Here is a 14,649-nt window from a genome sequence, read left to right as displayed (position 1 = left end):
AAAGGTAACCAGTAAAAGTTTTGATCCATGAAAATCAATCTGCTGCAAGACAGTAAAAGTTTTGATCCATGAAAATCAATCTGTTGCAAGACAGTAAAATCCAAATCAAGCTCACTTGCCAGACCAAACAGATCTAACTCAAACTTCATGAATCCAGTGCTGCGATTGCCAAACAATCAATAATGGAGTCCTAGTATGCTAAACAGAGAATGGTGAACCTAAATCTGTTCACTTATACAGCAAGAGCACCATTAAACAAAATAATTGACTCACAATCAGTCTGATCCAAATTGTTTTACTCGAACTCAGTCTATCAAACCTTATTTTTAATGCAAATTCAAATGTATTAAATTAATCATGAACTCACAACTGTCATGCTGGACGTTTTAGTGGGAGTATAAGTAGTGTTAAGACATATTATAATCACACTAATTTATGCCTTTCCATGTTAAAAGAGATTGGATCCAAAGGTTCTTGTCGTCAAATTTATAAGCACCCACATGACACGTAAGTGTTATTACAATTTAGAACTTCAACTTACATCAGTGCCAAAAATCTGAAACATAAAGGTAGAGAAGTTACAACAAGAAATTAAAGCACGTCGGGCTGGAGTTATTAAATAAGGTAAGATGGCAGTACATAATTTATCTAATCCTAATCATATTTATTTGGCTCGGTCCCTAATCAAATCGAACCCCATCTCAGTTGGGTCGGTTGCTTGGAGTTCATAGTGGATGCCTTCAAGCACTCTCCTTAATCCATCCTTGGAAGTTGCATAAAGCATTTTTGCTCTGATTCTTGACGCTGTTGGAGCCCTGAAATTAATCCAAATTAACTAGATTCGTTAGCAACCCAATAATTGTCATGTGAATAGAGAAAAATATAAATAGTGGGATATTTCACATCATTACATATACTATGCTTCCAAAAAACCCAACCCTTTTGTCTACATGTGAGACTCGAGTCACCATTGACAACATACCTAATTTTAATTGTCGAAAAACATGTGGAGGAGACGGCGTTAATCATCAAACCCACTTGCTTCTAAAACTCTGAAAGTTCCCTACTGATTAATCAGAATCAAAATAATTGTCCCTCCCTAGTTAGTATTATTGCCAACATTGACTTGCCACATTTTTCTACATTCAAATTTGAGAATATCGATCCACGTTACTCATTGTTAATCATTTCTTAACATGGTAAGGCAACAATTCAGATCCAAGCCCTGTTCTTTTTTCTTAATAATTGGTATATATATGCTCATAGTTGAGTTCTTTTCTGACATAAAATGGGGACCTATTGTTACCTATTTGTGTGCGAGGAGGAAGCAAGACTCTTGAAATACTCAGTAATTTTTTGTGTGTGTGATTGAAAAGGGGCTAAAAAGTGGCTTATGGCGATCCTATTGTGATGATAATTCATAAAGAAAGAGTCTACAAAAGAAGGGGACGGACCATGCAATGAAGAAGATCTTGCTCTTCCGGCAATTATCAACAGTGACAAAATCGAAATCAAACACAGCATATCTGCAATCATCATCCGGTAATGAAGCAGCAAGATCATCATAGCTCTCACCAGGGCCACCAACCTTGTCCACGGTGACCAACCTTGACTTCTCATCAATCTTGAACACTATGTACCTATGAACTCTCTTCCATTTCATTTGATGGAATGAATTCTTGCACTCATCAGTCACCCACATGCCTGTTGTTGCCTGTCATTAACATGTATACAAAACAAAGACACGGATATATGTTAGAAACGTTAATTAACATCTTACGGTAAGGAATATAAGGAGGAGGAGATGTTGCTATACCATCTTGAAAGCCATTGCCATTGCTGCTGAACTGGAGGAGAAGTGCGAGTATTGTTTTCTCTAGCAAGACTAATTGATGGTGGTATGGGTTTAAGCATGTGGCATTGGTCTTTATATAAAGATGTTGCTATTGAATTGCCACTAGTGTTAGCAAATATTACAACTCTATCCATATACTAGACCTATATATATGTTCGATGACCAAATTATTCTCCATTTATTTTTTTATGATTAGTTTTTTTTAATGAATAATTATAATTAATTTAACCATTTTTATTTCATTTTACCTAGAACATGGAATTAGAATGATATAATTTTTTTTTGAAAATAAGATTTAATTTTAGTTAACTTTATAAATTATACAGGCAGTATTTACGTTTATATTGCGAGATGATTTGATTTTAATTATTAATTTATTTATAAGTTTAATTTAATTATAACAATATTTTATAGCATATCATATATAATCCATGCATTATGCTACTTAATATCCTTTTTATTTAATTATTTATAGTAATTAATATAATTAACTTTATCAGTATCATTTTTAATTCATGTGTGTAATAAAAAAGATACCAGAGTCAAAGCCAAGAAAAATAATTTACTAAAATCTCAATGCAATTAACACTAAACTTTAGAAATTCAACGAACTTTTTTTATGATTTGAATTATTTATTTACTTGAATTAAACTGCTAGTGGACCCTACCATTCGTTTCTCAAAGGAAATTACGAGAAAGTAGTTTACCTTTATTTATCTTTAATTATATGATATCATTTATTATTATATCATATATTAGTAGAAAAAAAGATAAATAATGGTAAACATACTTTCTCGTAATTTCCTTTGAGAAACGAATGGTAGGGTCCACTAGCAGTTTAATTTACAGGTTTATCCAAGGTCCACTCTGCTGCTGCGTTATCTTTTAATTGACCCAATATGGTAATTCCAACGTAATATTTGAAAACAATGGCATAATTTTTATCTGCTAATAATTACTCTATTTAATTTTTGGTTGGCTCACTAAAATTTCTGTCATTTTACTATCTATAGCTCGCCGGACAACTCATTATTGAACTCAGTTTAAAACGGGAATCACTTGGATAATAATTCAAAACCATCGCTTATTAAATAGCTTTACAAAGAAATAAGTTATATTTATTAATTTGATTCATGAAATAAACAATGGATCCATGTAATACAACATTCTAAGTATAAATTGTAATTTTTTTAAAATTTTATTTGTCAGATATACATAAAAATTATTTCTTAAATATTTTAAAATGCATCGCTTATAGTTTTGTCCAATACTTTTCATTTATCTTAAACCAACTCTGCTCGGTATATTAGTTGACACGATTTGGAATTGTCAAAAAAGTCCCTTGTTTCTTAAAGAAAAAAAATAAAAAAATCTTAACCTACATTTTGTATTTTAGGCGAGTTTTAGTTATTCTCTTGATATATTAGAGATAAGACAACATATCTGCATGTAATACATGTTTTAAAATAATAGAGATTCATTTAAAAATTACTTAGATATAGATTTATTTTATATTTTTATATATTTTTGTCTCTTCAATAAAAAATGTTTTTATCCTTATTATCTTTGTTTTTTTTTAATCTGAAACAGTAACAAAACATTATTTAATATAATATTAAACATTTTTTTCTTTTAAAAAAAGCATGAAATAGTTACAATTTAGTCCATGTCCTGCTACCAGTGATGTAATCAACTTGGATTAATTATTTTTATTAAAATAATATAATTTTTATTTTATTTTATTTTTTTTAGAGTTGATCTAACCATTTGAAATGAGTTTGTCTATTGAGTTTTATCCTTTTTATTATTATTATTTATTCAACTTAAAATCCTATTAGAATCTGAATTTAGATTATGGATTTTTCAAGTCAATTTATCATGATTTAATATCTATGGTGAAGGGATTATTTGGCAAAAAAATTGAAAATCTTGACCTTCCGAGTTGGGCTTGCTGTAAAAGTGAAGTAGCATAGCTACAATTAACCAGGTGCATTGTTCACCAACTTGCTCAATTACATGACCATTTCCACGTTACATAAACTAAGCATGTACTTATATTTTATTTTATTTTTGCTGAAATAGGGTCTTAAAGCCCAAAATTCATTAAAACGAGGATAAATAAACCATATCAGATCATAATATAAGATCGAAAATAGACCTACAAACAGGTCGTTAATTAATTAGTAGAAAATCTCAGTTCAAAAGTTTTTTCATCAAACTAAAATTACCTAACTGGTTCGGAGGCGATTTAGCCTGCAAAAATACATGAGATGTCGTTACTTCTACTATGCTTTACTACATATGAACATAAGCTATGCAAACAATACGGTGGTCCCAATCTCGGATCACACACCCACATCCCCTTCTCCCTATCTTTGTGTTCCTCAAACTCTGGTCTTTGCGTGAAAGCAAAGGAGCGAAGAGGATGGAGGAAAAGAAGCACAGAAAAGACTGCCAAAACTAAAGAGTAAAAGCTTCTTGGTGCAAATGAAAGTGTGAAACCATTGACCCTCGGAGGTTTTTCTAACTAGTCTGGTAAATAATTATATTTCCAAGTTATCATCGATCTACCTTGTAATTTAATCTAGCAGGTATTTGTTTAAGATCCGATCAGAGAGAGACTTAGATTGACTATGGGCAAAAACTAACCCCAGAGTAGCATGAACATTAATTAAAAGTTTTTTTTTTTTTTTTGTGTGGTGAAAACTGTGTATGCAAGTTGAAGATTTCATCTCTCCAAGATTTTGAGTTTTTCCACAAGCTTGTCTAACAAAAGTATGGTAGATATGATCAACATTCCAACAAATCATCCCATAAAATAGTATAAGCGTATGCTTATCCAAGATTCCAGATAAAGATGGCTAGTTTGGTATTCGAGACAGTACAAACACTAAAATCTTCCAAAACCGCAAGCAAAAGAAGAAACGGACGTTCAAAGGGAGACATGCCCCTCATGGTGTGGCCCCCTTCTGTGGAAATTAGTAACTCTCTCTACACATGTCCCTCAACCAGTGGTCATGAGTTATTTGTTCATAGAATGTCTAGTCATCACTGCTTAAAAGTGTCATGCCATGGAAAAATATGGGGAGGGCACGGTGTGGTTATGGAATGGTTACTAGCTGTTCCAGCCCCATGAATATCTCGCTTAGTTCCTGGCTTCTTCTTAATGGAACTACTCAATTTGGTGGAGCACCTAAATCCTTGCAAGGGGTTATGAATTCTGCGAATCTCGCAGCCACTCTTGAAAAAGATGATGGCCCAGCCTGGTGAAATAGAAGATGGACGTGAATGATTTGGACGTATTTTATGTGTTTTTATGTGATTGGTAAGGCCATTTAAACATCAATGCCTGATGCAAAATATTGAGGAGAAGATGGACGTGAATGATTGAAGGTAAATGAGCTAATCTGATATCTCAATTAATTAACTTATAATTCTCACATCCAGAATAAACCTTTTGTCTATCTTTTATGCATCTGGCAGTAAAATCACTAACGGCTCATTTCTTGGATGTGAGCATCATCGCAGAACTCCTTACTGATTTTGATTTATTTTAATACAAACAATGAACAACAATTTAATATCAACAAATTAGATTGACTAAAATAAAAATATTACAAGTACAAAATAAAAAAAAATAAAGTCTTATTTGGATTGCGATAGCTAATTTAAAAGATAAGATTGCACCTATCAAAGCAACTAAAAGAATTATTGAAATAAATTCAAATGAAAGAAAAAAATCTATTGATAAATGAATTCCAATTTGTTGACCATTACTTACCAAATCTAGCTCTATAATCTGGTTTGCTCTTGTAGTCCAAACAATCCCATACCATGTTGTATTTAAAGTGATTGGACTAACAAAGAAAAAACCTAGCAGTTTCTGTAGAGGCTTAAAGCCGATAATAGCTCTGCCTTCAGTCTTGCTAACAGTGGCAAGGCCTCTTCCCATACAATTTCTGAACAGGGCACAATCTGGCTTGTGCTATTGTTTACCCTCTGTCAAAGAGGGACCCGGGCAGACTCTCACCGGATTATTTATCCGGCTGGTGACATTATTTCACAAAATCAGGATTGGGGGAGGGAAACGAGCAGGCAAAAAAATACAAGTCAATGTGACATCAATGAAAATGAAATAAAGCAGTTTCAATTTTGACATTGAGCCCTTGTTTCCTTCCCAATCAGCAACCATAAAGTGCGCCACAGTACAAGAAACCAATTCTATTGCATAACGTTAAAAAGCATAATGACAGCAATTCTAACATCCTACTCCAATATTCAGCCTATTCCAGTGACAATCATTAGAATTGGAAAACGAGTAGTAAATTCAACATGTGTTTCTATCAAGTCTGCTTTTCATTCATTCTCCTCAGTGCAATGTGGTTTGTGTCACCAGCACAGAAGCTTTCTTTCATGAAGACTTGTCTAGCGCCTTTCACTTGTCATCACTTGGTGGCTTATCTTCATCCTTCTTTTGTCCGGACTGATAGTAATGAATAAAAAATCAGATACAGGCATTGCAAATGTTTGACATAATGAACAAGCTAAATAAAAAGCATTACTCAATTGAAATGCAGGTTATGTTGTCTGAATTTCATGAACACACCTCAGATTGGCCTTGGAAAGATGCTAGCAGCTCCTTCACTGAGGGATCGTTAGGGTCAACTCCTGGAAGCTGTTAAGAGGAATAAAATGTCAGAAAGAAAACAACATGCGCTGAATGTGATCCATCAAGGAGTTCTTTATAGGCAGGTTCAAAGAATACTTACTGATGCAAGGACAGATGACACAAAAGACTGATCCTCCAGCGCCTTGCTCATGTCTGACTGACTTGATGAATCTTTTGCGGTTTCCTGAATGGACATCTGAAGAGCTGCATGCAAGAGATATTCAATGGATCAAAGCAGGTTCACCAATTAAATTTAAAAATCATGGCATCAGAACAAAGTTGACAAGTGTTTGAAGCTCTGGCACACAGCATTGCAAGGTTAAAGAAATGTTTAATGTCAATTTCCCTGTAAATAGAGAAAAAATGATATGTGTTTACCTATAAATCTGGAACCTGAAAAAGAAAAATCAATGAACAATCATAAAAAAAAATCATAACTACACAAATACCAGGAGAAGTTCCAGAAGAAATGGAATAGTTGCATATTTTTTGGGTGCATCAAAACTTGCTAGTTGATTCAACATTGAATTGCATGCAAATCCCATAATTGTTGGTTTTTTAATAACGCATTCTCCTTCCTGAATTCTCTTACCCGCAATACAAGTAAAAAAGAATCATGAAATACTGAAGTAATGTAAAAAACAATGTAAATATATCATACATGAATCAGTCGGAAATCAAATTTAGCTTTGAGCTCCCACCCAAGTGTTCATGTAGCAAACAATCCATAGGAGCACTTTTGTATATATGAATTTAGAGAAGCCATAAGCAGAGAGAAATTTGAAGTATCAGCAGGCCTTTTAAACGGAGCAGAACCTACCCATAGCCAAATCTTGATCATCATTAGTTGCCTCTGCCATTTCAGAATCACGGACAGCGGGATCGGATACAGGGTTTTCCATTGACAGTGCAATAGCCTGCTGAAGCAATGCATTCACTTCATCCTATCACCACAACAGTTAATTGTCAAAGCTAAATCAAGAAACCAGATAGATGCACCCAAACAGAAAGCATAGAGCAAGCTTTGTCCAACAGAAGTACTGACACACAAATACAAAAGGTATCGTCAAAATGAAACCAACCATTGGATCAGCAGCACTGTTAGTTGCTTCAGCAGCCTTGTCGACCATTGTTGTATCCTGTGATTTGGATGATGGTTCTTCTCCTTTTTCTTGTCTAGCAGCTTCATCGGCAGCCCTTTTTGCAGCAGCTTCTTGCCTAGCTCTCTCCTCTTCCATAGAAACTCTAAGGGCAAGAGCCAGCTCTGGGTCTAAATTAGGATCTACGCCAAAATCAAAGTCACCACCACCAGCTGCAGCCGCTGCAGCTGCTGCAGCAAAACCACTTCCTCCTTCCCCATCTCCAGTGAATACAGGTGTGCTGCCAAAGTAAGAACAAAAAAATCATATCACTCGAGCTACATTGTAAATGAGGTAAAATATTATTGATTGGTCCAATATCTTGTGTATCATTATGAGATGAGAAATATCTGATCTAATCATATACAATTCAGTTGCTTATTATCACAAGTAAACAAATCGTGAGCAGCTCTTCAATTATATGTGAATTACTTCAGTTCTCCAAATCAAATCCACAGTTACAACACATAACATCTCTATTGTAACAGATCACCGTTTCAAATCAGTATATTCTGAATCATTCTGGTAATGAAACAATAATAAATTTGCACACTTATAGCTGTAGCCTCAACTAGTAAAGAAAGGAAGCTAGAGTATCATACTTCATCAGAGCATCAGAAATAGCAGTTCCACCAGGAGGAATGTGAACTATATGGCTACTGTCATTGCTATTGACAGCAGCGAAGAGAGCCTCCAACTTCTCCGGCTTCCCATCGTCTTCTTCGCCAAAATCAACAATATCTAGAGATACATTGTTCTTCTTTAATTTCTTCCCTATGGTCTCCAACATTTTCTTGTCATATTTGATAGGACTGGAAAAACATTTAGCAAATAAGACAAGCTTGGATCATAAACATAAAAGAACAAGCTAATCGCAGCAAACCAACAAGCAAGCTTACCTTCCGGCAAAAACTATTATTCTTTGCTGCTGATTTTTGTTTTGACGATGCTTAAGAGCTAGTTGTGCAACCTGAATTCCTGCTGATAGATTCATCTCACCGCCCACTTCAAGACCTAAATAAAAATGAAATTAAACAGAGAGACTTTAATATCAAATAATTGGTGAAAAATGCAAGAGAATGCTTGTGAATTCAACTGAAAAATTATCACCACCTACGTTCTTTAGAGTTGGTTTAAGATGTTTTTCATATTTAGAAAGAAGCTTTGCTATTCTTTGTCTCCTATACAGAGTTCTAATCGGTGCAATCTATCACATTAGCTATAAAATTCTAAACTTTTACCATCACAATACAAATAAATCAGAATTAGATCATCTCCAATAACTATAAAAGATTCATAATTATCAAAACACATTTACAAAGTAGTGATCTTTGCCATTCACAGTGCATAAAAATTTCAAACTCGATAATACCCGATAAACATAAAAAGTCTAAATTATCAAAACAAAGTAAAACCCACCAATAATTCAATCTAAGAAACAAATCTAAATCCACAATAATTTCAAATATAAATTGAAGGATAAAGGAGCATGGTATAAAATAAACGCACCGTGCATACAAGACAAAATCTTGCCCAGATCACTAGTAAGAGTAGTCAAAACCCGAACTTGTTTGCCGGCCATTGTTAATATCCCGACTGTATTCTCTGGATTCGACTTCAATTACCCAAAAAATCCCAGAGAAATCAAAACCAGATTTATCAAACAAAAAAAACAAATGAAACCCAAAAAGAAAATCGTTAAATTACTTGGGTTTTAGCGCCGCATAAGAGATTAACAGCATCAGCTTGAGCTTGAAAGCGAGAAGGAGAGTAATCGCCATTTCGCATCCATTCTGAGTTGTCGATGCATATCATAGTCGCCTAAACATCGTCAAAACCAAACAAAAAAAAGGCAAAATTATTGTTATGTTGAATAAGATAATTGTTAGATTAACAACAAATTACTATTTTTTTAGGGTTTCAACCAATTTATTACCTCGAGAACCATGGTTGTTGTTACTGTTGTGCTGTGCTTGCGCGAGAAGAAAAATCGGAAGAAAAAGCTCTTCTTTTTTTTTTTCGTTTTTTTTTCTTGCTCACAAGAACTTTAAAATAAAGTTGATGTTTTTCCACTTTATTTTCCCTGAAGCCTTTGTCTAAGAGAAGACGGGATGCAGAGTAGGCCCAAAGGCCTAATGTTGCATTTGATAGGTCGAAATTCAAACAATTCGTTAGGCTAAAAAGCCCATTCATAAGGGCCCAATAGACTAGAGATGGCATATCTAGCAACTAGTTTAGGCACATTAAAAAGTTATAAACCCGACCGTAGGCTGATGCAGGAATCAGCCCCGGTCTAAGTCAGGTGTGTTTTTAAAATAATTTATAATTAACATGGTTTTTTATGATTAATTTGTCAAGTCAAACCATAACTGGTTAAAATTTTGATTTGATTTTTATTAAAAAAATAAAAAAATATTATTTTATTTTTTAAAAAAAAAATTAATTAGCCCAAGTTAATTTGTTACAAAGTTATGTGTCATACCAGATTTTAATAACTTTGATACAAGAACCTTTTTTTTTTATTGAATTCAAATTGTTTTGGAAAAAAAACTCGAAATTCTAATTTTAATTGAGAAGAAGACTAGAGCAACATTTTTTTAGGTGAAATTTAATTGAATTCATGCTCGGAGGACCACCAACATTTCTTGTGGGATCATAGAAGACAATTTGAACTTTGTCAGGACACAGTCCAGAGCTAGATTTTAGTCAATATGCTGTTAGGTGGGATCGACGAGACATATTTTGTACCTACCTCTTTCTGCTTAGAGTCTAGAATAACTTGGGTAAGAGGAGGACAAATCATGGTGGATTTATGGAAACTCCCACCATTTATCCTGGAAATTCTTACCTGTTCTTCAACCCCCCCTTTTTCGTAACTTGCTCTTATGTGCCTCAGAAGCAAAGGCAGGAAAAAACCCCAAAGCTCTTTTGTGAATTCAAGGAGCCATGGAAATATGTTACTTAAGGCCTTTGCGAGTCCGACCATATGGAGAGCATAACTCTGCATGTACAAGATTAGCGAAGACATGGAAAAGCAACAGGAACAAGGGGCAAATAGACCTAAAGAACGTTCTTTTTTTATTTTTTATAACGTTATCGACCGGGCATTGGGTGCCCTGTGATTCTCAGAACAAACATAAGAATAGATAGAAGCATCAGACAAATGCAAGGAACAAGTCCACAGATGAAAACCATAGCTACCGATTGCCTTCAGAACCACTAGATCCATGCAGTCTAAAAGCATCAGAGAGAACACTTATCAAGAGTTTACACCCCAGTTCAGATGAAACATGCCACTATAGCATGCTTTAAGAAACCACATTAAGACCAGGTCATAGGGCATATTAACATCTTTGATCTTTAACTTGCCTGGAAAATCCAGCTCTTTATTAAACAAAGTTCATAGCAAATGGAAGTTACGCACAATCTGCCAGGTGGCAGTTATCAAATCATACAGACAACAAATGACAGACCAAAAATCATGAAAGATTCGACAAGGATATTTTGTTATACAACAGGAGCAATGGGAGCAATAGGCGGCCTATGATTTCTACTAATAGGCAGCTGACTGTAAACCTCATGGACCTCTGTTCTGTAAACCTCTCCCCTATCCCTATCTATGGCATAGCATACATAAACAGTCTCGATCACATTGTCCAGCACATGAACAAAGAAACCCAGCACAATAATCAGGAGTGCCCATGCGAGAACTGCTACAACGTATGAATAAACCCCCATACTGCTTGCACCTTTCAGGATAGCGCAGACCTGTTTACAAATACAGAATTACAAAAAAAAAAAAAAACAATTGCATTAGATCATTAGATCAAATCATCTTGATATAAAAGGCCAGCCTTTTCTTTCAACACCAAAACAAAAGATGACTTCAACATGCAAGCACATAGTAAATTACTGGTATGGACATACATACAGAACCTACTCATGGTAAATCACCATCAACTAGGAACTCTGGAATACAACAGGAGCAAAAGGTTAGAATAACTACTCACCACAATTGCATATATTGCTGAGAGTACGAATGTAATTCCAGCCAGCAAACGAGTGGAGACGGTTTCAACAAAAACAGCAGATAGCAGATTACGTTTTAATAGTTCATATGTCATCCTTGCAGAAGTGCAGTAGCCTTCACCGGTTATTGCCACGAAGTTGATTGTGAACTTGTTAAGAAAATCTACTGCTGAAAGTAATGCTTTGACACAACACCGCAAGACAAGGTTCACCATCCCAGGAACATCCTCTTGTCTTGCACTATCGACAACGGCACGCACAAAGCGAACAACACAAATAAGCAGTCCAGATAAACATACAGTGCCTGATGAGGGACCAAAGGCATGTCTGCAAAATTTTAAACACAAAGGTCAAAACAATAATCATGTCATGATGATGATTATAAATCTCTAACAAACTTTCATCTTGAGCACGTTAGGAAATGTGCCCTGAGATACTAGTATTGAGGACAATAAGAGGATATTGCAAACAATAATAAATTTATAGAGATTAATTGGAATGCGAAATCTTTATCTAGTTGGAGGTACAGAATTCCGGCCAACAAAAGAAAATCTTCAAGCTGTCCTATACTCCTATTAGCTAGGTGCAGGATCAACAATCAAGACATTCAAGTCATCGAAATCATTGACAACCACCACTAACAGGTGCCTGGCTCAATAAGGACTCCTAAGAGGACTACTTGAAATGAGAATCATTCCAAAAAATTATAACCTATTAGCATATCCCAGAGTCCAAAAATTCAAAATGAGAATCAAGAGAACCGTTTGTAATATAAACCACATTCCAAAAACACATGCAATGTTCACGTAATAAGTGTAACAAAAGAATAAGTAGCAACAGATCACCTCAAAGAACTTCTTATACTTCTTCTAGGTTTTGCATCCTCCTTCGTGAAGTACCACTGTGCAACAGTTCCACTTATAACATAAACCTGAGCTTCAACCATAATAGTCAAAGACCACAACATTGTAAGAATTGCCAATGTGTAGTATGCTGGCACCCAACTATCCTGCTTCCAAACACACCTATATTCTCCACTTGATTCCTTAGGCACAATTTTCCCATTCAATCTCGCAAACACTAAAAATACCACTATTGGCGCATAATAAACCACTAATCCAAGCGTTAACAACGGGATCACCACAAACAAACCCAAATTCTTAGACAAAGCATCAGAGGCAACCCCAATTATCTTCACTGTTAATTCAATTCTATGCCAATTAGCTACAAAAATCCACACAATGATCCCAATAATCAAGAACACGAAAACCAAGACCAAAATTCTATAAACTAAAGGGAATGCATCACTGCAAGAAGAGCTAACAGTACAAGCAACAAACCAGTAGACGTTAAAGAAGATTGGTATGACAACAAAAAAAGGAAGTGACACATAAACAATCTGCTTAGTGTAATGTTTAAGCGAAAGAAGCAAAAGAAAACAAATGGGCACACTCAAAATCAAAGTAACTACGAGGGTCCATATCAAAGACTTCAAAAAAACTGAACCTGATGAACTCAAAGCATAAAAATCAAATCTTGACTCGTAAAAACCATTAACGGTCGAATTTCTTACACAAGAATTAGAATTCAAATCATATTTATAAGAAGATAGATTGGAGTAATTAGAATTTTTGTGAAAAACAGAGAAGATACCGAACCCAAAAGTACAAAGAACAACAAAAACAAAAAAGATTACAAAAGGAAGGTCTTTAAAAGGTCTAGGACCATAATTGTAGGAGATCTGGAGGTACTGGGTCGGGTCAGATTCAGGTTGGTCAGGTTGGTTCGGCTCTTCAATTGAAGGAGGTTTCAAGAGCAGAGGTTGTGATTGTGAAGAGGAATCATAAAATGAAGTCGGTTTGTTGGCTTCTTCACCACTACCCATTAGAGAGAGGAGGAGGTGGGGATGTTACTGGACGGTGGTTAAGGTGGTGGTGGCGATAGGGAAGAGAGCATTCTTCTTTTTGGGCTTGTTTGTCGTTGACTGTCTGTATGCGTTGTGTGCAGGACTGGTGGATATTGTCTGTGCAGTCTGGAATCTGGATGATGACTTTTAGGTGGTGATGGCATTTGCAATGGCAAAATCAACATGACAGAGCCAAATTATTATAGTATTTTAAATAATATAATTTTTTTTCATATGATATTTCAATATAAAAATGCATTTTAGTAACTCATTTTATATTTTATATAGAAGGAGGAAAAAAAAAGGAAGTTTAAAGATAAAAAAAATAGTTAAAATCTTCCCTCTATTTTATGCATTTCTTGAAAAATATACATGAATAACTCTTTATTTTAACACAAAAAAGATTTTAACATTCTACATGGTTATCCCTTTAAAGATTTAAAATCAATAAATAAAGAGTTATTTTAATACCATGCAGTTTTTTCATCTGAGATTCCCTAAGTGATTAAACTATGGTGACCAGATAGTTATTTTTCTCTGTCCATTCCTGGCAACTATTATGTTTCAACTGTCAGGAGGTAAGTGATTAAGCTATGGTGACCAGATAATTATTTTTATTGTCCATTTTTGGCATCTATGCTGTGTCTAGTAATACTGTTGACATTACACCAGTACCGCATAATATCTTGTTTTTGTGTGAAAATCACATATATTATGCTTGGGATTTGCTTTCATGGTAGATGGGTTTGTTGTTCATGCTACTTTTCTGCTTCGAATCCAAAGAAGCATTACTGGAAAGAATTTTGCAAGAAAAATAGAAGATAAAAATTTGTCATGGGCGATGATCCGGGGGGGAAAAACAGAGTCTTTGATGGGCAAATGCGGGTGCCAAAATGCCCTAAATGCTAAAACAGAAGAAGAAAGTTGTCTGCATGACAAGCACAGAGTCGTAGACAAACAAGAAATTCGAAAACAACAGCAATATCCATGAGATCTTTCAGATAACCTTGAATATTTATCATGTCTTCTTGTCAGTCCTTGTTATTATTTA

General features: G+C 34.8%; 3 protein-coding genes across 3 annotated transcripts; all 3 read right to left on the bottom strand.

Moving 5' to 3' along the window:
* Positions 1-458: 458 nt before the first annotated feature.
* On the bottom strand, positions 459-1,921 carry LOC133679777 (actin-depolymerizing factor 5). Its single transcript, XM_062102471.1, has 3 exons — positions 1,817-1,921; positions 1,455-1,714; positions 459-815 (listed from the first exon to the last, which is right to left on the bottom strand). Exons 1-3 carry the CDS (start codon positions 1,835-1,837, stop codon positions 665-667), a joined length of 432 nt encoding a protein of 143 aa, XP_061958455.1. The 5' UTR covers positions 1,838-1,921; the 3' UTR covers positions 459-664.
* A 4,065-nt stretch (positions 1,922-5,986) lies between these two features.
* LOC133680581 (26S proteasome non-ATPase regulatory subunit 4 homolog) lies at positions 5,987-9,747 on the bottom strand. The gene is made up of 10 exons (XM_062103596.1): positions 9,600-9,747; positions 9,371-9,484; positions 9,173-9,278; positions 8,563-8,677; positions 8,266-8,475; positions 7,607-7,904; positions 7,345-7,468; positions 6,625-6,728; positions 6,462-6,530; positions 5,987-6,338 (listed from the first exon to the last, which is right to left on the bottom strand). Exons 1-10 carry the CDS (start codon positions 9,609-9,611, stop codon positions 6,291-6,293), a joined length of 1,200 nt encoding a protein of 399 aa, XP_061959580.1. The 5' UTR covers positions 9,612-9,747; the 3' UTR covers positions 5,987-6,290.
* A 1,268-nt stretch (positions 9,748-11,015) lies between these two features.
* Positions 11,016-13,780, bottom strand: LOC133680329 (uncharacterized). The gene is made up of 3 exons (XM_062103197.1): positions 12,538-13,780; positions 11,674-12,019; positions 11,016-11,431 (listed from the first exon to the last, which is right to left on the bottom strand). Exons 1-3 carry the CDS (start codon positions 13,575-13,577, stop codon positions 11,171-11,173), a joined length of 1,647 nt encoding a protein of 548 aa, XP_061959181.1. The 5' UTR covers positions 13,578-13,780; the 3' UTR covers positions 11,016-11,170.
* Positions 13,781-14,649: the final 869 nt, after the last annotated feature.

This window comes from Populus nigra, chromosome 19, assembly GCF_951802175.1.
Source record: "Populus nigra chromosome 19, ddPopNigr1.1, whole genome shotgun sequence".
Classification (NCBI taxonomy): domain Eukaryota; kingdom Viridiplantae; phylum Streptophyta; class Magnoliopsida; order Malpighiales; family Salicaceae; genus Populus; species Populus nigra.
Note: the sequence above shows the minus strand (reverse complement) of the source record. Positions and strands in the feature narration are given on the sequence as shown.